Here is a 24,910-nt window from a genome sequence, read left to right on the forward strand (position 1 = left end):
CAACATTGTTGTTGATTATGCTTACGAAGGCTTGCGTGGCACCCTCTGAAGCTGGTATGCTTGTGTGATGTCACTCACGTGGTGGGCATTAGGGATCCAGCCTGTGTTCTCATAAGATCTCAACTGTGGCATTACGTGTCAGTGATTTGCATCTTGCACCACCTGCAAATTGCCTGGAGGACCCTCACTTGATTTACCAACCCTTGAGGCATGGCCTGGAATCTCTAGTAATTGAGGATCAAGCTCCGGGACACTGCTGTGTGCAGCCCTGGTGAAAAGTCATTAACAAAAAAAATTGTTAATATCCCATTTTCTTTGAACATTTCTCTTTATCAGATATAAAAATACTGAAAATGGGTGGGGGTGGGCGGAGTGGGGTGCTTCATGGCTGACAGTCAAGCATTATTCAGTTACATAATGAGTCTTTATGCTTTCCTTTTGTAGTAGGAAATAGTACGTCACAAGGATGGATGTGTTGGCTAACTAATGACTGGAGTGTGGAGGCAAATCATGTGATGAAACCTCCTGGAATACATTTAATCACAGTTGGCAACCCTAACTTTCACTTTAACTGCATTTTAAGAACCACTGCCTTAACCAGTATGTGATCCTACAGTATGCCATTATAACTCTATTGGGAAGAAATCTTGGGTAGCGGGAAGACAATTTTGTTTAATGATTCTAATTTATTTTGTTTTGTTTTATTCTCGTAGATGGTGCAACCATGGGAGCCAAGAATCTTTCCCCTATCAGCTGAAGACATGGAACAACTGAAAGGAAATACTAACTCTCTTAGAGAAAGCCGCTATGAGCGGCCAAGGGATCTTCACTGGCAGTTGGCTAACAAGCCAGGCATTAGGACTGAATCTGCTGAGTGTGTCCCTTCGTTAACGCAGAGTCCGAGAGGCCTTGCATGTTTACAAGATGACAACAGTTCAGACTTGAGATTAACTCTGGCAATAGAGAACGAACGAAATATGGATAGGTGAACTCGACGTACACAGTAATTTAACAACCACATCCACAGAGCAGAAACACCTTGTATATACATGCTGTATCTATATATAAATATATATATATATATATAAAAAACAGAGAGAAAAACTGTTATTTTCTTTTAGTGTTTGATATTCAAACATCTATTTTTGAGAGAATGCATATATAACTTCTATTAAGTGGGCTTTTTATTTTCATTTCTTTTCAAGTCAATGTACTGTAAATTGTACCATTTGGGGACAGGGGAGGTAGTGGCCAGGGGATCAGTCACAAATGTAAAGAATATAAGGTCCTCGATGTAAAAGTGATGTCAGTCTGTGCCATCAAAACAGGAGGAGAAGCTTTAGAGAGAAAAAAATTGAAAACAAAAAAATTGATGGGTAGGGGCAGGGAGCAGGAATCCTCTTTGGAAAGAATTGTAGTTTCTCCTGTTGCAGTAAATCCTTTGGGCTTGTCTTCATTAACACTGCTGAATTCTAGAATACTTTTGTTGTTATATAGCATGCCCGAGGAGTGGTCGACTGACTGTACTTTCCCTATATTAAATTACTACAGTTCTTGTTTACCATTTTTGTTTGTGCTCTGAACTCTCTTTATGTAATGTGCTGTTATGCAGGGCTGATCACTAAATTCTTTTATTGAATTTTGCAGATTAGCAAGTAACAGAAGACTTTTATAAGTATGTAAATAGGTATTCAAAGAAAGAATGGGCCAAAAAGGCAGAGGTCATGCCTGAGATAATGAACGTTTGCATCACACTTCATTAAAGAAGATGCTGTCAAATCACAGTAAATGAGGAGATCGAGAAATTGGAAAGGATAAGGTTGGCAGTGCACAAAGTAGAAACGTAACCTGGTCTGAATGGAATACATTTCAGGTTGCTGAAGAAAGTAATTGTGTTAATGGTGGAGGCTCTGGACACAATCCTTTTTTGGATATGAGGTGGTGCCAGAAGACAAGCAGAGTGTGATAAACCCAGGAGCCTCAGGCCAGTTAGCCATACAATGGTATTGGGGAAACTTTTAGAGGAAAAAAATCAAAATTAGTTGTCACTTTTAAAGATTTGGATTATTAAATGACATCTAGCATGGGTTTGGTAGGACGAATCATGTTTCGGTCATTTGATTTAGTTCTTTGAATTAATGGGAAGGTTGATGAGGGCATTGTAGTTGTTGTGTATATGGACTTTCAAGGAGCATTGATGAAGTTACATGTGGTAGACTTGTAAAATTGAAATCTATTGGATTAAAGGGGTAAGATCAGCATTCCTGCAGACCCCCATGAAGTCTTATGCTATGAGTAAAACATGCACACAGAAACTTCCTGATTACTGTGTACTGCCCTTTCTCTGCTGATGAATTAGTGCTCCTCCATACTGAAAACCACTTGGAGGAAATGCTGAAGGTGGCAAGGGAACAGAATGTACTTGAGTTGGAGTCATCAGTGTCCATCACCAAACGTCGCTTGGTAATACCACTTTTGATTGTGCTAGCCAAGTCCTGAAGGATAAATTTGCCAAGCTAGGCTTGTAGTAACCAACAAGTGGGACAATTCTCTTAGTCTTGGTCCTCGCCTATCTACCTTTCACAGATGCATCTGTCCACGACAATTGGTAAGAGTGACCACTGCACAGTCCTTGTGAAGACAAAGCTCCATCTTCACACTCAGCATTCACCTCACTCTGGTGTGTGGCCCTACTTGCCACTGTTGTAAATGGAATAGATTCAAAACAAATCCAGCAACTCAAAAAAAAAAGCAAAAAATATTGAACAAATTTCTGAACAGGAGCTGCATTTGAGCCCTGGTGCTTTAGTTTGCTCTGTGATAGCTGAATTCATTCATCCTGTCGCCTGAGTATCAGATCTGCAGAAAGCTACAAGAGAAGGGAAATGGTGTTCAGCTGCTTTGCAGAATTTATTATGCAAACAGAGAATTAATGTAAGCAGGGACCCCTAGTGTTCCTTCATGATGCTTTGATGGATTCAAGACAAAAATGAGCCATCATACTTTCTTTGATCCCAAAGTGGATATTTTCTTGCATACCCAGCAATTCTTTATACACTATTCAATGGCAGTTTTAATATGTGGGCTTTAACATTTGTGTGCTGTATAAGGAGTTGCTATATCATATGGGCTGGAGGCAGAAGCAAGGACTGCACCACACCCAAGTCTTATCATGTCTTTAGCTGTGCAGGGTTATTATGTAACAATTACATTCAGGAGAGGATATGAGAAAACAGGAGTTAAAGGGGAAGGTACAGCATGTTTCTCGTACGCTAGAAATTGCTGTGTTCTACCGGAGCTGGTATGAGAGTCTAAGCTAGTGTAGAAAGAGCAAAGTCTGCAATTGTAAATTGTTCTTTCCAAGTACTGATTGGTGTCTTCACCATTTCCTTTTGCAAAGTGTTATACAGCCATATCCTAATCACAAAAATTAATTGAACACAAAATATTTCATTTTTATGTTACCCATTATTTAACCCTGGCCTGCTACTGACCACAAGGAAATATCATCATTCTCCTCTAAACATCCCATTTCTTTTCATGTTACTTATAGAACACCTTTCACAATTGTAGGTTTTTACTTTTCGAAAGTACTTAATTGGCTTCAGTCATTGCTAAAATTTGAGGAATTAAAATGTTTCTTAAAAAAGGAAAAAACTCACTTTTCTAAACATTAAAACCTTTTATGTTCCTGGTTAAACTCTATTTCTATTCAAAATTTGTTAGCTCACTCATTTCCTGTAAAATGCAAATAAGAACATAAGAACATAAGAAATAGGAGCAGGAGTAGGCCATCTAGCCCTTCGAGCCTGCCCTGCCATTCAATAAGATCATGGCTGATCTGTTGTGGCTCAGATATTCTTTGAGACTCTTGAATCATAGAATCCCTCAAGTGCAGAAGGAAGTCACTTGGCCCACCGAGCCTGCACCGACAACAATCCCACCCAGGCCCATTTCCTGTAACTCCATGTATTTATCCTGCTCATTCCCCTTACACTAAGGGGTGCTTTAGCAAAGCCAGTCTACCTAACCCACACATCTTTATTTAAAGTTTATTTATTAGTGTCACAAATAGGCTTATATTAGCACTACAATGAAGTTACTATGAAAATCCCCCTAGTTGCCACAATTGGGCACCTGTTTGGGTACACAGAGGGAGAATTTAGCATAGCTGATGCACCGAACCAGCATATCCTTCAGACTGTGGGAGGAAAAGTAAAGATTTTTTAAAGTTTATTTATTAGTCATATTGTCATGACGTTACTGTGAAAGTCCCCTAGTCGCCACATTGAGTGGGCAAACACATGGCCGATGTAGTACAACATGGCTAAATATGAAGTTATACATTTTGGTGTGAAAAACAAAGGAAGTATCATTTGAATGGTGATATATTGGGATGTGTCGATGTACAAAGTGTCTAGGTGTCCTTGTACACCATTCAATGAAAGAGGAGAGGCAGGTAGGAAGGCAAATGGTATGTTCGCCTTCATTGCAAGAGAATTGGAGTTCAGAAGTAGAGACTTCTTACGGCATTTGTACAGGGACTTGGTGAGACAAAACCTGCAGTATTATGTGCAGTTTTGATATCTGTCCCTAAAAGGATATACATGCCATAGAGAGAGTGCAGTGGAGGTTCACAGACTCTTCTTGCTTACCTATTGTACTAGTTACATACTCAACAAATCCACTGGAGTGTGACTTGCTTTTCATAGACCCATGCTGGCTTTGTCCAATTCCATTAATGTTTTCCAAATGTTCTGTTTTCATGTCCTTTTATAATAGATCCTAGTATCTTCCCCACTACTGATTGCCAGAGTCTATAGAATTTTGATAGTTGACCACCAGTGCATTGAATATTTCCATGGCCACTTCCTTTAATACTCTGGAATGTAGATTATCAGGCCATGTAATTTGTCAGCCTCTAACCCCATTAATTCTCCCAGCACATTTCTTTAAAAATACTGATTTCCTTCAATTTTGCACTCCCATTAGGCCCTTAGTTCCCTAACATTTCTGGGAGGTTACTTGTGTACACTTTTGTGCAGATAGAACCAAAGTATGTGTTGAATTCTTTTTCCATTTCCTTTCCCCATACAAACTTCCCCAGCTTCTAACTAAGGGACTTGCATTGTCTTTACAAATCTTTTTGTTTTCACATTTGTAGCTTTTTTAGTCAGTTTCTAATTTTCCTGCAATTTTACACCCATACTCTAATTCCCCCCCCACCCCTCCCGATCAATTTTTTTGTTGTCTTTTGCAGAATTCCAAAATCCCAAACTGGTTGCTGGCTGGTTGTTTTTTCTGGCAATTTTGTATGTCTCCTCTTTGATTTTAATATTGTCCCTAATTTCTTTTGTAAACCATGGTTGAGCCTCCTTTCCTCTTTTATTTGAGCCAGACAGGAATGAATGATTCAATAACAGAAAAATGCTGAAAAATCTCAGCAGGTCTGACAGCATCTCTAGACATAGTGTAGAGCCAACGTTTCAAGTCTGGATGACCCTTCATCAGAGCTCTTTAGAAGAGTCATCGAGACTCAAAACATTAGCTCAAACCTGCTGAGATTTTCCTGCATTTTTCTATTTTTGTTTGATTCCAGGATCCGCAGTATTTTGTGTTTACCTATAGGAATGAATGACTTGTAATTCATGTACATGTTCTTTAAATATGAACCATTGCCTATTCGTCATCAACCCCTTTAGTAAACTTAAATTTACCTTTGCCATTGTGTCTCAGATCAGGGGAACTTGCAGCTGCATTTTTCCTGATGTGGTTAGGAAGTTCCTTCAAAGCATTGTTAGAGCCCTGGACCAGAATCCCAAGTTACATTAAGAAGCCAGACTAGACCCCAACAATTTTTCTATTTTGGCATAAATGTGAGGAGAGGATGCTTCACTCCAGGAGTAATCCCGCTGACAAATTGGGAATCTTTTATAGTAGAATCTACATTTAGTAACAATTTATTTATAATTCTAGCAAATGAAGCAGCTTAGCAATTACCCATTGAACATTTTAGTATGAAAAGAAACCTGTAATTTCAAACTTACCGCTGTTAAAGTTTATTATTATTCACTGCAATGAAGTTACTGTAAAATTCTTCTTACAGACTTAAACCACTTCAAATACAGTTAGCAACCACAAATATACTTGCTGTAATGTGTAAATTAAAATGAAGCTTTCAAAGAGATTTTGTGGTGAGAGCAGCTTGCAGATTTGTCTTTAAACAAGCCCCAGCCAAAACAGAAAGCTGTATCTCCGCTACAAACCTAGCTCCTCACATTAACCACATTAACACATGACCTTGTCCATCAATCTAATCAAAAGCCCATGACAAATCTTCATCTATAAACAAAAAATCCTTACCCCCCCTCACTTAAGTAAACCCTACTAAGCTAAAATGAGCAATTATCCTGCTGTTCCAGCTTCTGAGCTGCAATCCCTCCAGACATACCAGTAGCTGTAGAAAGAGAACCTTAAGACATTCCCCTTACACATAAAATATATCAATAGCACACTATCATCACAGCATCTATACTAGAATCATAGAATTGTTATAGCACAGAAGGAGGCCATTCACCACTTCATCTTTGTGTCAGTTCTCTGCAACAGCAACTCCTGTAACCCCACTCCTCAAACTTTACTCTGCAGCCCTGTAAAATCTTTTCAGATAATTATCAAGTTACCTTTTCAAGACCACAACTGAAACCATCTCTCACGCTCAGCAGTGCATTTCAGATCCAAACCACTTGTTGCATAAAGAAGTTTTTCTCATGTTGCTTCTGGGTATTCTGTTTAGGGTTTTCAATCTTCTGCTGATGAGAATAGTTTTTCCCCTTTTATGCTGTCTAGACCCTGCATGATTTTGAACATGTCTAACAAATCTCTCAACTGAGGAGAACAGCCACAGCTTTTGGTATTAATGCACATAACTGAAGCCTGGATTCCTCAAAATCAATCTCAAATCTTTTATGCATCTTTTCTAAAATCTCCCATTGAAGCTGAGCTAGTTTTTTGCAATTTTATAAACTGTCCCGATTCAGTCTAATTTATTTACTGTTTTCTCAATTTACCCTACCATTTTCTATAATTGATGGTCATATACACACAGATCTCTCTGCTCCTGCATTTCCTTTAGGATTGTACCCTTCAGTTCATGTCACATCTCCTCTTGACCAAAATAATAAAATAAGGGCAGCACAGTGGTTTGCACTATTGCCTCAGTGCTAGGAACCTGAGTTCAATTCCAGTCTCAGGTGACCATGTGGAGTTTGCACATTCTTCCTATGTCTTCATGGAATTCTTCTGGATGCTCCAGTTTTCCCTCCTCACTCCAAAGATGTGCAGGTTAGGCTGATCAGCCATGCTAACTTGCACCTTTAGTGTCAGGAGGACTAGCAGGCTAAATACATAGCTTTACGGTGATAGGGCCTGGGTGAGATTGTTGTCGGTGCAAGCTTGATGGATCAAAAGGCCTTGTTCTGTACTGTTGGGATTCTATGAAAATATATCACTTCAATTAAATTTCCATTGCCACACGTCTGTCCATTCCACCAGCCTATCTACATGCTCTTGATGTCTCACCACATTCCTTACAGTTCACAATATGTCCATGTCTTGCATCATCTTCAAATTTTGAAATTACGTCTTGTATATCCAGGTCTGAGTCATAAATATAAATCAAAAACAGCAGTGAATCTTCCATATACCATCCCCCAGTCAAAGGTGACTAAACTTTCTGTAATCCATGTTTTTAATAGGTTTTAAATAATTAAACGTGCATAATGAAATTCTAGCTGTGCTAAGTGCCAGTCCTTCAAAATGCCTTTATATAAAATGCCTACCAGTGCTAGTATATTTCACCTAAAAGGCATGGTTTAGTAACATTTGGGCACACAAATGATTAATACTTAGAAAAGTCATGTAATAGGAGATTTAGAGATGATGTTGCATTACATTTTCTTCGAGCCCTTGCACCTCAAAATGTGGCACTACACTCCTGGCTATTCCTTTTACACCTTTCATAGCCCCATCTTTTTGTTTCCTTAAAAAAAATTATGTTATTTAAATGGAATAAAGCTGCAACACCAAAGAGACTTGGGGAATACTTGTGCACAAAACAACTAGGAGCAGGAGTGGGCCATTTGGTCCCTCGAGCCTGCTCCACCATTCAAAGATCATGATTGATCTTTTTTGTGAACTCAGCTCCACTTACCTGCCCGTTCACCATAACCCTTAATTCCTTTAGTTTTTAAAAATTTATCCTTGCCTTAAAAACATTCAATGAAGTAGCCTCAACTGCTTCACTGGGCAGGGAATTCCACAGATTCACAACCCTTAGAAGAAGTTCCTCCTTAACTCAGTCCTGAATCTGCTCCTCCTTATTCTGAGGCTATGTCCCCTAGTTCTAGTTTCATCTGCCAGGGGAAACAACTTCCTCGTTTCTATCTTATCTATTCCCTTCATAATCTTCTATGTTTCTATAAGATCTCCCCTCATTCTTCTGAATTCCAATGAGTATAGCCCCAGTCTACTCAGTCTTTCCTCAGAAACTAACCCTCAACTCTGGAATCAACCTTGTGAATTTCCTCTGCAACTCCTCCAGTGCCGGTATATCGTTTCTCAAGCAAGGAGACCAAAACTGTACACAGTACTCCAGGTATGGTCTTACCAGCACCTTATACAGCAGTAACTTAACCTCACTGTTTTTAAACTCCATATCTCTAGCAATGAAGGGCAAAATTCCATTTGCCACTTTAACTACTTGCCGCATCTGCAAACCAACTCCTTGTTATTCTTGCACAAGGGCCCTCATGAGGGAAGTCTAGGGCCAGAATCTCAGAATAAAAGGGTGCCAATTTAAAACTGAGATGAGGTATTTCTTCTCTCAGGGTTGACAGTCTTTGGAACTTCTTGACACAGAAAGTTGTGTGGGCAGAGCCATTATGTATGTTAAGGCTGAGGTAGATTTTTGATCAAGAGTTATGGGGAAAGGGCAGGAAAGTGGATGTGAGGAATATTGGATCAGCCATGATCCTATTGAATGGCAAAGCAGGCTTAAAGGTCAAACAGCCTCCTCCTATTTCTTACAGTCTTATATCCTGAAGTATTTACTTTTTCTATTTCTTCAAAGGTCTTCCCACATCTGCTGAACATTTCCAATATTCTCTGGAAATCTGGGGAAATTTCTGTGACTGGATCATTGGATCCAAGTATTGTGAAGGAATCTTAGTATTAGGGTGGCTCTGGGTTCAAGGAATCTGTCTAAGTGATTCTGAGCAGCAAGTATGGGGAAATCTGGGAAACAGAATCCAGCAAGACTACACGGGTGATTTTGAATGATTTGGTGTCCTGACATTGACATTACTAAAGAACCCCTGGGATATGACAGCATCAGACCATGTCTACTTGATCTATGGAGACTTTAAAGGAGAATAAGAACGATAAACCTCAATTCTAAAGGATTGTGTACAATATAATGAGGAAACAATAACAATATGGAAATCCGTACTTGTATTTGGTGCAGTAGAGGCATTGCATTGGTTTGGTTATTGAATTTTTACTTGGTATTCAGCAAGTATCAGGTTGATGTACTTCAAGAAACATCAAGAGCATTTACGTAAGAATTATAACTACCTTGAACACAACACATCTACCTCCCAACTGTTATTATTGTATGGGATGAAGCTAAAGAGCATTTAAAGTTGTATTATCCCCTACATAAAGGGATCGAGATATAATCGGTAAAGAGAAACTGTACAGAAGGATTGAAAACCCAGAAGACACCAATTTAAGATGAATGGCAAAAGAACCAAAGGTGACATAAAGAAAAACAACAAACGCTTTTAAAGCCATGATTGAATCTAAAAAGAGAACCTGAGACTGATGGGGGCAGATTCAATCATGGCTTTAAAAGCGTTTCATTATTATGGATGGAGAAAAGGTATAAGATTAGTTAAGTTGCTGTTACAGAGAGAGAGAATCAGCCCAGACACAACAGGTTAAATGGCTTTTGTGGTGTGACATTGCCATCTACTGCTCTAATTGTATTTGACACACATTACTTTACAATACTCAAAATTGAGAGCATATAACTAGTTGTGATTATTGGAGGCCATTCATAGCCCCAGGACATTACTGCAGGAGCTTGTCGGTCATATCCTAGGCCCAGTCGTCTTCAAACAGCTTCATCAATGATCTTCTATCCATCTTAAGGTCAGAAGTTGGGATGTTTACGAATGATTGCAAAGTGTTCATTTCCATTTGCAACTTCTTGTTAATGGAGTAGACTGCCCACGTGCAGCAAGACCTGGACAACATGCAGACTTGGGCTGAAGAGCGGTAAGTCATATTCATGTCACATAAATACCAAATAATCAGCATGTCTAACCATCTCACCTTGATTGCCATCACTGAACATCCCACCAACAATATCTTTCGGTACACCATTGTCCAGAACTTAACTGGCTGAGCAAATTCTATTATGGCTTTCAAAAGGAAATTGGATGTGATGTGGAAGCATGGCCCCTTTGAGGGACAATCCTGTGTGGCCTATGTGATCAGGCTGGGCCTGATGGATAGGTTTATGGACGAAAAGGGATTGGTTTAGATTAGTGGGTCAATGTTTTTTTTTTAAAATAAGACTGGTCGGCGCAACATTGTGGGCCGAAGGGCCTGTTCCGCGCTGTAATGTTCTATGTTCTAATGCAGTGGAGGTGTGGGAGGCTAGACCAGCCACAAGAACATAACACAAGAAATCGAGGAAGGCCACTAGGCTTTCAAACCTGCCCCACCATACAATACGATCATGGCTAATCTGTGCCATTTCTCTGTATTCACCTCAGAACTGGCATTTTCAATACTGAGTAGCTGTCTGGTTTTATGGCAAGAGGACATTCTCACCAAATCTTTCAACTAAATGTTGAGAGCTGTCTGGTGTCAAGCCAATCCTCAAGATTTCCTTTGAGAAGCATGCAAGCATTCATACACTGCCACCGGTAGTTTGGAATATAAACTGGATCATGATACCAGCAGTATTTAGATGAAAATATCAAGCTTCGATGCTCAAAACAAAACTAAATTGTCCAACAAGCAATAGAAAATGTCCACACTTACAAGGGAACCGGGTCTCATTCACAACAGAGTGATAATGTAAAATTGTGCTGGTTATCCACCAGAGTTCAGTGTGCTGAGTACCTTACTAGCTCCTGTCAAAATCTGCCACAGACTCAGCTGAAGATTGATATCTCCAATTTCACCCTGAAAGATAATTTAAATCTGTCCCAGTGATCTGGAAAGAGCCATGTGAGTGAAAAGCCTGGAACTGTATAAGCAATAAATCGTCTTTCTGGATGAATTAAGATGGGCTAAATTGTTTTCCTTGCTCTAAATTATTGAGTCACCTTTGCAGTGATGGAATGGTTCAGAGACTCTTAACACTCTTTAGATTGTAGTAACAATTTTTATTGCTAGCAAACAGGTTATGTGGCACTATGCAACAGGGGAGTGCGTAGGAAGTTTTTAGAAGAGGCATTGTCGTAGTGGTATTGTCACTGGACTAGTAATCAGAGACCCAGGGTAATGTTCTGGGGATCCAGATTCAAATCCCAATAGCAGATGATGAAATTTGAATTCAGTAGAAAATATGGCATTCAAAGTCTAATGATGACCATAAAACCACATGGTTCATTCACTAATGTTCTTTAGGGAAGGAAATCTGCTGTCCTTACATGGTTTGGCCTACATGTGACTCCAGATCTACAGCAATGTGGTTGACTCTTAAATGCACTCGGGGTGGGCAATACAGAGGCACAGTGGTTAGCCCTGCTGCCTCACAGCACCAGGGACCTGGGTTTGATTCCCAGCTTGGGTCACTGTCCATGCGGAATCTGCACTTTCTCGCTGTATCTGTATGGATTTCCTCCGGGTGCTCTGATTTTCTCCCACAGTCGGAAAGACATGCTGGTTAGGTTCATTGGCCATGCTAAATTCTGTCTGTGTGCTCAGACAGGCACTGCAGTGTGATGACTTAGGGATTTTCACAGTAATTTCATTGCAGTGTTAATGTAAAGAAACCTACTTGTAATGGTAATAAATAAACTTTACTTAAACCCAGCCAAAAATGCCTACGTTCCATGAACGAATAACAAAAAATAAAATCCACCGCCTGTTCCCTCTGGAAGGCAATCCAGAAGGGGGAGACAGGACAAATGGAGACCGGTTTATAAAATCCTACAGGTAATATGGTGGTATAGTCATTAGTATTGCTGCCTCACAGTGCCAGTACCATCGACTCTATCTCTGATCTGTTGAGATTGTTAAGAGTTTGTCTTAAGTTAGGTGAATTAGCTCAAATGGTAGAGCATTGCTTTGCATATAAGAGACAGTGGGATCAATGCCTACATTCTCTATTTTGAATTTGGGGTGACATGGTGGTACAGTGGTTAGCATTGCTGCCTCACAGCCCCAGGGACCAGGGTTGGATTCCTGGCTCAGGTCACTGTCTGTGAGGAGTTTGCACATTCTCCCCATGTCTGCATGCGTTTCCTCTGGGTGCGCTGGCTTCCTCCCACAGTTCAAAAATGTGCGGGTTAGGTGGATTGGCCTTGCTAAATTGCCCCTTCGCGTAAGGGGGACTAGCTTGGGTAAATGCATGGCGTTATGGGACTAAGGCCTGGGTGGGATTGTGTTTGGTGCAGTCTCAGTGGGCCGAATGGTCGTCTTCTGCATTGTAGGACTCTATGAACCAGTCTCCACTTGCCCAGAGGGAGGTTCCAACTCTGTGCCTGCAAGTGATCCTCATTATCTTGACTGACTCAAGAATAGCTTCTTCTCTGCTGCCATCAAACTTCTGAACGGACCTACCTGATCTTGCTCTACACCCCCAGCGACGACTGTGCCACTACATTCTGCACTCTCTCCTTTCCTTCTCACTAAACGGTATACTTTGTCTGTATAGCGTACAAGAAATAATACTTTTCACTGTATGATAACACCTATGTGACAATAATAAAGCAAATTTAAAAAGGTTAGTACCTCATTCTGCCGCTGGGGTCTGCGCTGGGTTTATTGTCGGAGTTGGTCGTTTTTGGGCCATCTTGTCTGCTGCTGGTTGTCTCTCCGCGAAGCCCTGGAGCGGAGCGCTGGTCTGCGTCTTGTTGCCAAGATGGCGGCGGTGGTGTCTGTGGGACCGGTGCGGTTCTTAGTGAGGAGGCTTTGCCCGCTCAGACACCCCAGCATCGGGCCATGGCCTCCGGCCACACTCTTTGTCTGGCACTCGGAGTGCGACTGTGGCCAGACTGCAGCAATGAGCCGATTTAGACACACAGCGAGCCGGCAGCAGCAGCCTGAGCCAGGGGGAGAGCAGCAAGAGCCGGAGCTGCCGCTGGCGGTAGAGACAGGCAGACAGCAAGGTGGGAGCTAACCGGGGCCAAACCTCAACCTGCAGCGGCCACAAAAATCATTTGTAATACTACAATATTAAATCGTCAATTATCAAACATGAGGGCATGATACCCACTAAATTATTTATTTAAATATATTTTTTCATAATGAGTGGCTGGGGTCTGGAATGCACTGCCTGGAAATAATGTGGTGGAGGAACGTTCAATTAGGGCATTCGTAGAATCCCTGCAGTGTAGGAGGAGGTCATTTGGTCCACCCAGTCTGTACTGACTTTACAGAGAATTTTGCCCAAGTGTTCTCCCATCTCCCCCGCTTAACCATTTAATTTACAAATCATAGAATCCCTACAGTGCAGAAAGAGGCCATTTAGCACATCGAGTCTGCACTGACCACAATCCCACCCAGATCCTAATCCCATAACCCCTCATATTTACCCTACTAATCCCTTGCCACTTGGGTCAATTTAGCATGGCTAATCAACCTAACCCGCACATCTTCAGAGTGTGGGCGGAAACCAGAGGAAACCCACGCAGACATGGGGAGAATGTATAAACTCCACACACAGTGACCGAGGCCGGATTTGAACCCAAGTTCCTGGCGCTGTGAGGCAGCAGTACTAACCACTGTGCCACCATGCTGTCCAAATCTTGGGACACTAAGAGGCAATTTAGCGTGGCCAATGCACCTAACCTGCATATCTTTGGACTGTAGGAGGAAACCCACACAGGCATGGGGAGAATGTACAAACTCCACACAGACAGTCACCCAAGTTCTGAATTGAACCTGGGTCTCTGGTGTTGAGGCAATAGTGCTGACCACTGTGCCACAAGGACGTTAAATGATTACTTGAACAGAAACAATCTGCAGGGGTCTCAGGAGATGACACTAAGTCATGATGCTTGTTTGAAGAAATGGTGCAGACACAATGGAGCAAATGGCTTTTTTTCTTCACCAAAACAATTCTGTGATATTGGATTAGAAGCACTCCAGAGAAGTTTCATTTGACTCATTTCTGGAATGAAGGCTTATCTGATGAAGCAGGTGGGGCTGATACCCATTGGAATTGAGAAGAATGAGATCTTATTGAAACATTTTGGATCTTGACGGGTCTTGATTGGGTGGATACCGGTTAGGTGTTTCATCTTGTGGGGAAAGCTCAGACATAGCTTAAGAATAAGAGGTCTCTCCCTTTAAAGCAAGTGAGAATTTGACTCGCACATTAGAATGTGAAATTCACTTCCCCAGAAGGCACTGGATGCTGGGTGTTAAAATTTATTTAATGTTGAATTCAGTAGTTTTTGTTTGTTAGACAAAGGAGTTGAGGGTTTTGAGAGAAGGGGGCAGACAGGTAGGTGGAATTGAGACCAGATCCCAAGGAGCGGTGCAGTGGTTAGCACTGCTGCCTCACAGTGCCAGGAATCCGGGTTCGATTCCCTGCTTGGGTCACTGTGTGGAGTTTACATGTTCTCCTCGTGTCTGCGTGGGTTTCCTCTGGGCACTCCGGTCTCCTCTCACAGTCCAAAGACCTGTGGCTTATGCGGATCGGCCGTGCTAAATTGCTGCTTGGTGTCAGGTGGACTAGCTGGGGTAAATGCAGTGAGTTATGGGGATAGGGACTGGAGGGATTGTGGTTGGTGCGGACACGATGGGCCAAATGGCTGCCTTTTGCACTGTAGGATTCTATGACTCTAACCAGACCAGCCATGATCTTAATGAGTGGAGCAGGCTCGAAAGGCCCAAATGGTCTACTTCTAAGTTCTATGTTCCGAAATATCGAACAGAACTTGAGTAAATACTTAATGGTGTACTGAATAAGAGGTTGCATTTGCTAGGAAGAATGAGGAGAGGCAATATAAATTGACAGTTCAATCAGCGTGTAAGACAAGTTGAGTTTATAAAATACAGGACCCTTGTTTTTATAATTTCAGATATGGAAAACAAAAGCAAGGAAGTTATGTAAAACCTTTAGAAAACACCAGTTAGGCTCCACCTGGAGCTTAACTAGTGAGTTTTGAGCTGAATATTGCACAAAAGCAATCTCCTTCTGCATCAACTCTTGAATTAAACTATTCCCCCAATTTGCTTGCAATTGCACTTTCAACATCCCAACCGGCTAGCCTTTTGCTCTTCATTTACCACAATATTGCTGCAGCTACGGATTTACACATTCATACTCTCACTGTTCCCAATAAAATCACTACTTTCTCTTATCCTAGCTGTTTCCATGTTATAGCCATCATCTCCACTCCTGTAATCCACGGAACACAGACTTAATGTGTTAAGCCATTCATTGTTGGATCTTTGCTGATCCACATAAAGCACTATTGGGTAATGTTCTCACCAGCCAAACTTGCGCACTTTCCGCGATCATCTCAAAATGGAAAGATAATGCTGGCTTTTCTCAACCACAGGTAGAACTAAATTCCTCTGTCATTTCCATCCTCATGGCCAACACTAAGAGGTCATGTACTATTTTGTTATTAAGCACAAGACTATCCAATGTGCTACCTCTGCTGCTTCCATCCCTTTCACTATCGTATGGAACCAAATTTCCTCTAGCATGCCCTAGCCCTGAACTTGTATCTTCTGTCCTTCCTCTCCTGTTTCCTCTCTTTGAACTCATCTTGTCCATGAGACTCTCTTCCTGCTCTCTCCACAGTATTTACATTAGATTGTGGACCACCCAACTTTCCTTCTTGGTCTGATGTTAACCAATGTTAATGTTTCTGTCTCATCTGGTGTTGTCCTTCTCTCCTTTAAATCTGCTGTAATTTCCTCAAAAAAACAATCTTGATCCTACTATCCACGTAAACCACTGCTACATCTCTGACCTCCCATTCCTCTTAAGGCCTCAAACGTGATGTCACTTCCAAATATCCACCTTTCCTGATTAAAGCCCTTCAAACAGATTTCTGCCTTGGCAAGGTACCCTAAACAAATGACATTTTGTGTGTCAATGATAAAGGTAAACTATCCCTTCTCGGCCTTCTTGACTTAACGACAGCCTTTAACACAATTGACTGCACCAAACTCATCCAACATCTCACAACTATCATCCAGCAGGGTGAGATTGCACTCCCCTGGTTTCATTCTTAACTAATCTTAGCAAAAGAATCATCCTCTATCACTCTGTTCCCTCTCCTGCACATATACCTCTGGTGTTTCCCAAGGATCTACCCTTGGCTTTCCTGCTATTTCTTATGAACATAAAATAAGAACTAGGAGTAAGTGTAAGCCATCTGATCCCTCACGCCTGCTCTGCCTTTCAGTAAGATCATGGTTGATCTTTTCGTGGACTGAGATCCACTTACCCACCCACTCACCAGAACACTTAATTCTTTTGCTGTTCAAAAATTTATCTATCCTTCCTTAAAAAAATTCAATAAGGCAGCCTCAATTGCTTCACTGGGCAGGGAATTCCATAGATTCACAATCCTTTGGTGAAGAAGTTTCTCCTCAACTTAGTCTTAAATCTGAGGCTATGCCCCCTTGTTCTGGTTTAACCTGCCAGTGGAAACAACTTACCTGCTTCTACCTTATCTATTCCCTTCAGAATTTTATATGTTTCTATCAGATCCTTCTTCGTTCTTCTAAACTCCAGTGAGTATAGTCCCAGTTTACTCAGTCTGTTCTCATATTCCAACCCTCTCAACTCCGGAATCAACGTAGTGAATCTCCTCTGCAGCCCCCCCAGTGCTAGTACATCCTTCCTCAAGTAAGGAGACAAAAATTGTACACAGTATTCCAGGTATGGCCTCAAACAGCTGCAATATAACATTCCTGTTTTTAAATTCCATCCCTCTAGCAATGGAGGACAAAATTCCATTTGCTTTCTTGATTACCTGCTGCACCTGCAAACCAACTTTTTGTGATTCACACACAAGGATACCCAGCTCCCTCTGGACAGCAGCATACTACAATTTTTTACAATTTAAATAACAGTCCCGTTTGTTGTTATTCTTACCAAAATGGATGACCTCACATTTACCAACATTGTATTCCGTTTGCCAGACTCTTGCCCAAGCACTTAAACTATCCATATCCCGCTGCAAACTTTGTGTCCTCTGCATACTTTGCCCTACCACTCATCTTAATGTCATCTGCGAACTGTGACACACTACACTTGGTCTCGAACTCCAAATCATCCATGTAAATTATAAACAATTGTTCCAACACTGATCCCTGAGGCACACCACTAGTCACTGATCGCCAACCAGAAAAGTACCCATTTATCCCCATGCTTTGCTTTCTGTTAGTTAACCAATCCTAACGCCATGCACCTTTATCTCATGCAGCAGCCTTTTGTGTGGCACCTTATTGATTGCCTTCTGGAAATCCAGATATACCATATCCATCAGTCCCTCTGTGCTTATAATGTCCTTAAAGAATTCCAATAAATGAATTAAATATGATCAGCCTTTAATGAACCCATGCTGCGTATGCCTAATGGGATAATTTCTATCTGGATGTCTCACTATTTCTTACTTGATAATAGATTCAAGCATTTTCCCTACTACAGAAGTTAAGCTAACCGGCCTATAGTTAGCCATCTTTTGTTTACCTCCTTTTTTAAACAATGGCATCACATTTGCTGCTTTCCAATATGCTGGAACTGCCCAGAGTCCAGCAAATTTTGGTAAGTTACCATGAGCGCATTTGCTATTTCCCCTGCCATCTCTTTTAGTATCCTGGGTTGCATTCCATCAGGGCCAGGAGACTTGTCTGCCTTTAGCCCCATTAGCTTGCCCAACACTACTACTTTAGTGATAGTGATCATTTCTAGGTCCTCACCTGCCATAGCCTCCTTGTCATCAATTTTTGGCATGTTATTTGCGCTTTCCACTGTGAAGACCGACACAGAATATCTTTTCAATGCCTCGGCATTTTCTCATTTCATATTATTAAATCCCCATTCTCATCCTCTAAAGGACCAATGATTACCGTAGCCATTCTTTTTCATTTTATATATTTATAGAAACTTTTGCTTTTTTTATATTCTGAGCTAGTTTACTCTCATAGTCTATCTGATCTTTATAGCTTTTGTCGGAGCTTTCTTAACCATTAGAGATCTCCAATCCACTAGCTTCCCACTAATCTTTGCCATTTTGTATGCATTCTCTTTCAATTTGATACCCTCCTTTATTCCCTTAGATATCCATGGCTGATTATCCCTTTTACAGTCCTTCCTTTTCACTGGCATGTACTTTTGCTGAGCATCGTGAAAGATCGCTTTAAAAGTCCTCCACTGTTCCTCAATTGTCCCACCTTAAAGTTTTTGCTCGCAGTCTACCTTAGCCAGCTCTTCTCTCATTCCATTGTAGTCTCCTTCGTTCAAGCAAAATACACTGTATTGGATTTTATCTTCTCACCCTTTATCTGTATTTTGTATTCACCATACTGTGATTGCTCCTTTTGAGAGGATCCCTGTCTGTGAGATCATTAGTTATTCCTGTCTCATTATACAAGACCAGATCTAGGATAGCTTGCTCCCTCGTAGGTTCCATTACATACTGTTTGAGGAAACTGTCCCAGATACATTCTTATCTACATGCTGCCCGTCGGTGACATCACGCAAAAACAATTTTTCTTTTCAGTTGTATGCTGGCAGCATCCAGCTCTACATCACCATTTCTCTCAGATTCTGCCTTGTTGCAATCAGATTGCTTATCTAATATCCAATACTTGATTACCAGAAATTTAATCAAGCTAAATAGTTGAAAGCTAAAACCGTCGTCTTCAGTCCCTGCTCGAAACTCTGATCCCTCATCGCCAACTTCATCCTTCTCCCCAGGAGTTGTTTGAGGTTAATGAGACTGTTAGCAACTGTCATATTCTGCCCTGAAATGAGCTTCTGACCATTTATCAGCACTACCATTCGGACCGCCTGATTACCCTATGTCGGTAATTTCCTCCAACTTCTCAACCCTCCAAGGTAACTGGGTTCATTTAACTCTGGCTTCTTGAGCATTCCCAGATTTAATTACTCCAGCATTTCTGGCAAAACCTTCAATTGCCTAAGAGCTAAGCTCTGAAATTCCGCCCTAAACCTTTCCTTTTTTCTACCCTTTGTTCATCTTTTAAGATACCATGCCTTAAAACCTATCTCTTTGACCAAGCCTATGGTTATCTGAACTAAGATTGCCATCTGTATCTCAGTATTTACTTTTGCTTCATAACACTCCTGTGAAGCACCTTGGGATGCATAATTTCATTGAAGGATCTGTGTAAATATAAGTTGTTGATTTGGTAACTATTCAACACCCAATTAAAATAGTACTGTTAAATTTGATTCAAGTGTCTGTCTAAAGGACGTAGTAGTATCTGTACAGGGGACCACGAAGCTGTCAGATTGCCTAAAAATATCAACTGGTTTCCCAATTTTTTGACAAGAGAAGAAAACTTGTTATCCTTATGCGGTCTGATCTACGTGTGACTCCAGCCTTGCACTAATTTGGTTGGTTCTTCTCTGCCCTCAGAAATGATCAAACAAGCAACTCAGTTCGGTCAACGAGGCAGCCCACCATCGCATTCCTGGGGAAACAAATTCTGGCCTAATGATGCCCATGTCCTGAGAATTAATTTTTTGGAAGTAATTGAGTAAACAGTAACAGTGCATTCACAATCCCTAATTATGGATTAACTCATTAATTTGATAAGCATTAATAAATAGCAACCAAGTCATTAAACTATAACTTCTGCAACTTTGCTCAGAGCAGTCAACATCAAGAATCTTCGGAGTGAGCTTGATGATTGGTGCAGAGGGGCAGGAATTGGCCCTTGGTTTGGGGGTAGTATGATAAGACAGTGAGGGATTCGGCCAGGGTTTCCATTGCTATCAATTTCCAGTGACGGAGCAAGTACATCTTTAGATGTTGGATGGATGTAGAATCAGGCTAGTCTATGAAATCCTTCCTGTGCTAGGAATAGTGGAATTGCTTAGTAAACACTCATCCACATCTTGCATGATAGCCATTTGGGGGATGATGGTGTGCCTGGTAATCTGTACCACAGATGCTGGTGCCTAATGGAGAAGGAAAAAAAAATTGCCCCGGTTTTAGGGCACTGATAATGTCTGGCATACTGGATCTAACTAGAACTATTGTTTAGATTTACAGGCTCTGCTTCAGGAGTTTCCACAGCCGAAGGGCCTACTTGCTCAGATTATGCAACGAGCTCTAAAAGTTTCAGATGTAAAGGATCACATTGTCTACAAATCGTTTGATGGAAGCATTAAAGTGAGGGGTTATCTTGTGTTTATTTTTCAATCTAATTTTGGAAAATTACCTCTGGTCAGTTTGGCTTTTGTATCTCTGCTGTAGAAAGGATAAAAGGGCAGACTTTCTGATTCCACACCCCCAGCTGTGCAACCCTAGAGCCTGCACTAAAGTCATTGGATTAATAGTCCAGTGATCTGCATAATAATCCATAGGACATAAGTGCAAATCCCACAGGTTTAGAATTTGAATTTAGTCAAAACAAAATCTGAAAATAAAAAGCTGACCAAAGAGATGTCAGAATGTCGTAAAAATGCAACTGGTTCATCATTGATAACCATGCAGCTATCATCGATTGTCATAACCCATCAAGTTCACTAATGTATTTTAGGGAAGGAAATCTGCTATCCTTACCCAGTCTGGCCTGCACGTGACTCCAGACCCACAGCAATGTGACTCTTAACTGCCTTCTGAAATGGCTGAGCAAGACACTCAGTTTAAAGGGCAATTAGGGATGGGCAACAAATGCTGGACCAGCAATGATGTTCACATCCCATGAAAAAATAAAAATTAATGTTATTTAACAAAGGAAGCCTGCCACCTTACCTAATTTGGCTCAAATGTGACTTGATGGGTTAATTTATATTCTGAAGTGACCTAATTAACTCCTCAATTGTATTTCTAGGAATAGCCAATAAATGGCCTTGACAGTGATACCACATCCTGAGAATGAATAATTTTAAAAAAAGAAAATGACGAAGAGATTCTTTTGCCAGGTTATCTACATAGAATCCTTTAGTATCTCAGAAGGCCATTCAATTCACTGTGTATAAGCTGATTCTTTAACAGAACTCTCAAATTAATCCCACTCCCTACTCCTCTGTAGCCCTGCAAAATTTTCCTCCAAATGTACATCCAATTCCTTTTTGAAAACTAATAGTGAACCTATTTCCACCACCACCCCTTGAGAAGTGGTTCATCACACTCAGTTGGTGAGATTCAAACCGGTGATTGAGTGACATGTGTATTGTTATTTGATACATTTCTACTTTTGTCCCTCCTTAGTAGTAACTATCTGGCTTTCCTTGCAAATTGAAACACTTTTTCCGTAGCTAAACTATACCATAAGTTACTTCCCTAAATAATGTGTAATATTTCCTAAATGTTTCCCCATTGATATTTGATCCACTCGATGAACCTTATTCTTTCATTGGATAGAAGCATATTGATATAGAAAATAGATTTGGATACATTTCAGAAACTCTTTCCCCACTCTGCCCTTTACGATGTTACTATCAGCCTAAATTAGGAGAACTAATAATCCCTTAAATCGCTTCAATGCTTGACCTCTTTTCCTTTTCTAAGATGCTCCTTAAAATTACCTCTTTGACCAAATTTTTGACCATTTGCCCAAATATTGCCATATGCTTCTCGATGTCCAATTTTGCTATATAGTGCTCCTGTGAAGTATCTTAGGGTGTTTTATTACCTTAGTGTTGCTATGTAACTATAAGTTGATCTTGAGTATTTGGCCTGTTTATTCTACGTTTCAAAATGTGCACTTCAGATTTGTCTGTATTGAAGTTAATTTGCCTATTGCATATCCTGTCTGTAGATTTATTATTGCCTTCCTTTATTTTGCTGCCCTCTCCTTCTTTCATTAACTACATCTCTGATTTGGTGTTGCCTACAAATTTTGAAATTATACTTAAGATTCCTGATCTTTACTGTAAAAAGTGAACAGCCATGACCCCAAGACTGATCCTAGTGCAGCCAGGTTTGACTGTGGGCCACTAAGACCAGGGATTGTTGTTTTTCTCATGGGCTAGACCTTGCCTTTTCAAATGAACCGCAGCCTGCTCTCCACAGTTCTAACCTTTTCACCTTGTTTTAGGCTTAATAGATTTCAATAATGTCTTATTTTACAGCATTGCCATCAGTGTATTGTGTTATTTGTATATTATTTGTCTGGATCCTGTGTTTGTTAGTAATTTGCAGCAATCTTCTTTCTTTTACAAAGAAAACTGTTCTCTATATCAGTTGGCCAAGAAAACTGAAAGTGGAAGGTTTCGGCAGTAAGAAAGTTGTTGCAGAGAAGCACGCTGCAGCAGCTGCCTGCAGGATATTCAAGGTATGATTACATGTGGTTGCTGTGGAATGTCACAGTTGGGGCTGAGTGGCACAGCAATTCCATTTGTTCTTCTTGACTTGGTTGAGGGGCTTCCTTATAAGCTGCAGTGGAAAATAATGCTAGAACTTGTGATCAAACTTCTTGCTATCCTTTCATTTTCAAAGAAATCTGATGCAGTGTGGTCTCTGATTATTGGGCAACATAACTGGAGTTTTTTGGGTGTATTAGAAGTCAACTGTAAAAATTGGTTGCCATTCATGATCAAATATTCTTGCCATCCTTGCTCATGTATGATTAATGCATGTGAGGGTCACCTGTGTCTATATAAATATTTACAGACAAAGGAAGGGGCAGTGCTATTTAACACTGAAGACAAAGCTCCTGACCAGATATAGTGCTTTGAGTCTACCCTGTTTTCAGAACAGATACAGAATAAACTCTAAAATCCCCTTACTCTGTGTTGTAAGCAGTGCACCATTGATTGATCTGTCGGTTTTTTGATCATGTTTGTTGTAAGACTGTACCCTTTTGGTTGTGCCTGGCAGCAATGGGGTCTTCTGGGACCAAACAACCAGCTATTCCAAGCACAAGAATACCAGAATTTGGCCGCAAAGTTTTCAGCTTCATCTACTGGAGAGGAACACTTGGTGATGGGCGACAAAGCTCATACGATAGCCTTCAAAACGGAGAGTTTTGAGAATGAAGCATCTCAACCAAATGAAGAGAGTTTACTGGAGGAAAATGAGATGGACGAAGAAGTAGAGGATGGGATAATGGACTGTACAGAGTTCCTGTCTGTCACAGACAAAGCATCTCAATACAAACACAGGTCAAGGTAAGCCCAATAATGGTTTCACCTTGCTTGTATTGGAGTGTTGGCAAAGCCTCTAACAAAATTGTCATTGATGCTTTAAGATTGATACTTGTGATTGTCTGATTTGATTCCAAGCTCCTAATCTCAATCTGCAACTACATAGAAATATAGAAAATAGAAGCAGGAGGAGGCCATTCAGCCCTTCGAACTTGCTTGCCATACATTTTGATCAATTGATTTGACAATTTCTGAGACCCCCTCCCATTCTTCTAAACTCCAGTGAACATAATTCCATCTGACTTAATCTATCCCCATATGACAGACCTGCCATCTCAGGAATCAACCTGGTAAACCTTTGCTGTACTCTGTCTATAGCAAGGACATCCTTCCTCAGATAAAGACTGCAAGTGTATCCCCTGTATAATTACAGTAAAACATCCCTATTCCTATACTCAGATCCTTTTGCTATGAATGCCAGCATATCATTCGCCCTCTTTATTGTTTGTTGTTCCTGTGTGCTTACTTTCAGCGACAGATGCACAAGGACACCAAGGTCTCACTGAGTATCCGCTCAGTCAGGCTAAAAGTTCTCCTGTCTTTGTAGTGGACCCTGAGTCTACTGTTCTGACGCAAGTGAGAGTGCTAACACTGAGCCAAGAGAAATGGAGCATGGGGCAGCCCGCAGGCCCTGAAAATCGAGGGCCTAAAGGCCTGGCAACTCTGGTGTATTTTCACTTGCATTTCTTATTTCCATTTGTCATGTTTAAATTTTGTTAGCCTGAAGGCTTGCAATGGACTTTTGTCCTAAGTGGGAAGACCAAATAGAAACAAAGAAAATAGAAGCAGCAGAAAGCCATTCGGCCCTTCGAGCCTGCTCCACTATTCATTTTGATCATGGCTGGTCATCAAATTCATTATCTTGACCCCACATTCCCTTATATCCCTTGCTCCTTTAGTCCCCAAAAACTATATCAAATTTCTTTCTGTCTTTGTCAACACTTTGTGATAGATGGAAATTAATGGGAACTGGGAACTAAAATATGTGGTTCCCTAGGCTCCATGTACATGTCTATAGGCCTCTGAAGAATAAAGGCTTGCATCTTTTGAATTGAGTCGTTGAGGAGGGGTGGGAGAGAAATTGTTAAAGTGAACCTCTGTCTGTTCATAATAAATGTGACAATTATTTTCCAGTTTGTCAAATTTTGCATTTTAGCATTGATATCCTTGGCTCCAATTCACTTTGGAGGTGCATGGTAGGAAGTAAAAAGAAACACTTGGAGCATTGAACCTTGATGCATTGGAGTTAGAGGCCTTGATGGAAGACTAGCCTGAATAGGTTAAAGTACTATC

The 24,910-nt window shown here is 40.8% G+C and overlaps 2 protein-coding genes across 3 annotated transcripts in view; both read left to right on the forward strand.

Moving 5' to 3' along the window:
• The window catches only part of LOC145346765 (KAT8 regulatory NSL complex subunit 1-like), a 168,125-nt gene extending 166,585 nt beyond the window's left edge, over nucleotides 1-1,540 (forward strand). The window contains exon 14 of the mRNA XM_080194464.1: nucleotides 714-1,540. Coding sequence (XP_080050590.1) covers nucleotides 714-989 — 276 coding nt within the window. The 3' untranslated portion in view covers nucleotides 990-1,540. The remainder of the gene's footprint in view (nucleotides 1-713) is intronic.
• An 11,616-nt stretch (nucleotides 1,541-13,156) lies between these two features.
• dhx30 (DEAH (Asp-Glu-Ala-His) box helicase 30) overlaps nucleotides 13,157-24,910 on the forward strand; it is a 79,356-nt gene continuing 67,602 nt past the window's right edge. For both annotated transcript variants that reach the window (XR_013887732.1, XM_080194465.1), the window contains exons 1-4: nucleotides 13,157-13,409; nucleotides 20,509-20,636; nucleotides 22,636-22,746; nucleotides 23,292-23,581. Coding sequence is in view for 1 of the 2 variants with exons in the window: in XM_080194465.1 (XP_080050591.1) it covers nucleotides 13,163-13,409; nucleotides 20,509-20,636; nucleotides 22,636-22,746; nucleotides 23,292-23,581 (776 nt within the window). In the remaining variant the exon portion in view is untranslated. The remainder of the gene's footprint in view (nucleotides 13,410-20,508; nucleotides 20,637-22,635; nucleotides 22,747-23,291; nucleotides 23,582-24,910) is intronic.

Source organism: Carcharhinus amblyrhynchos, chromosome 8 (genome assembly GCF_965287045.1).
Source record: "Carcharhinus amblyrhynchos chromosome 8, sCarAmb.v2.hapA, whole genome shotgun sequence".
NCBI lineage: Eukaryota > Metazoa > Chordata > Chondrichthyes > Carcharhiniformes > Carcharhinidae > Carcharhinus > Carcharhinus amblyrhynchos.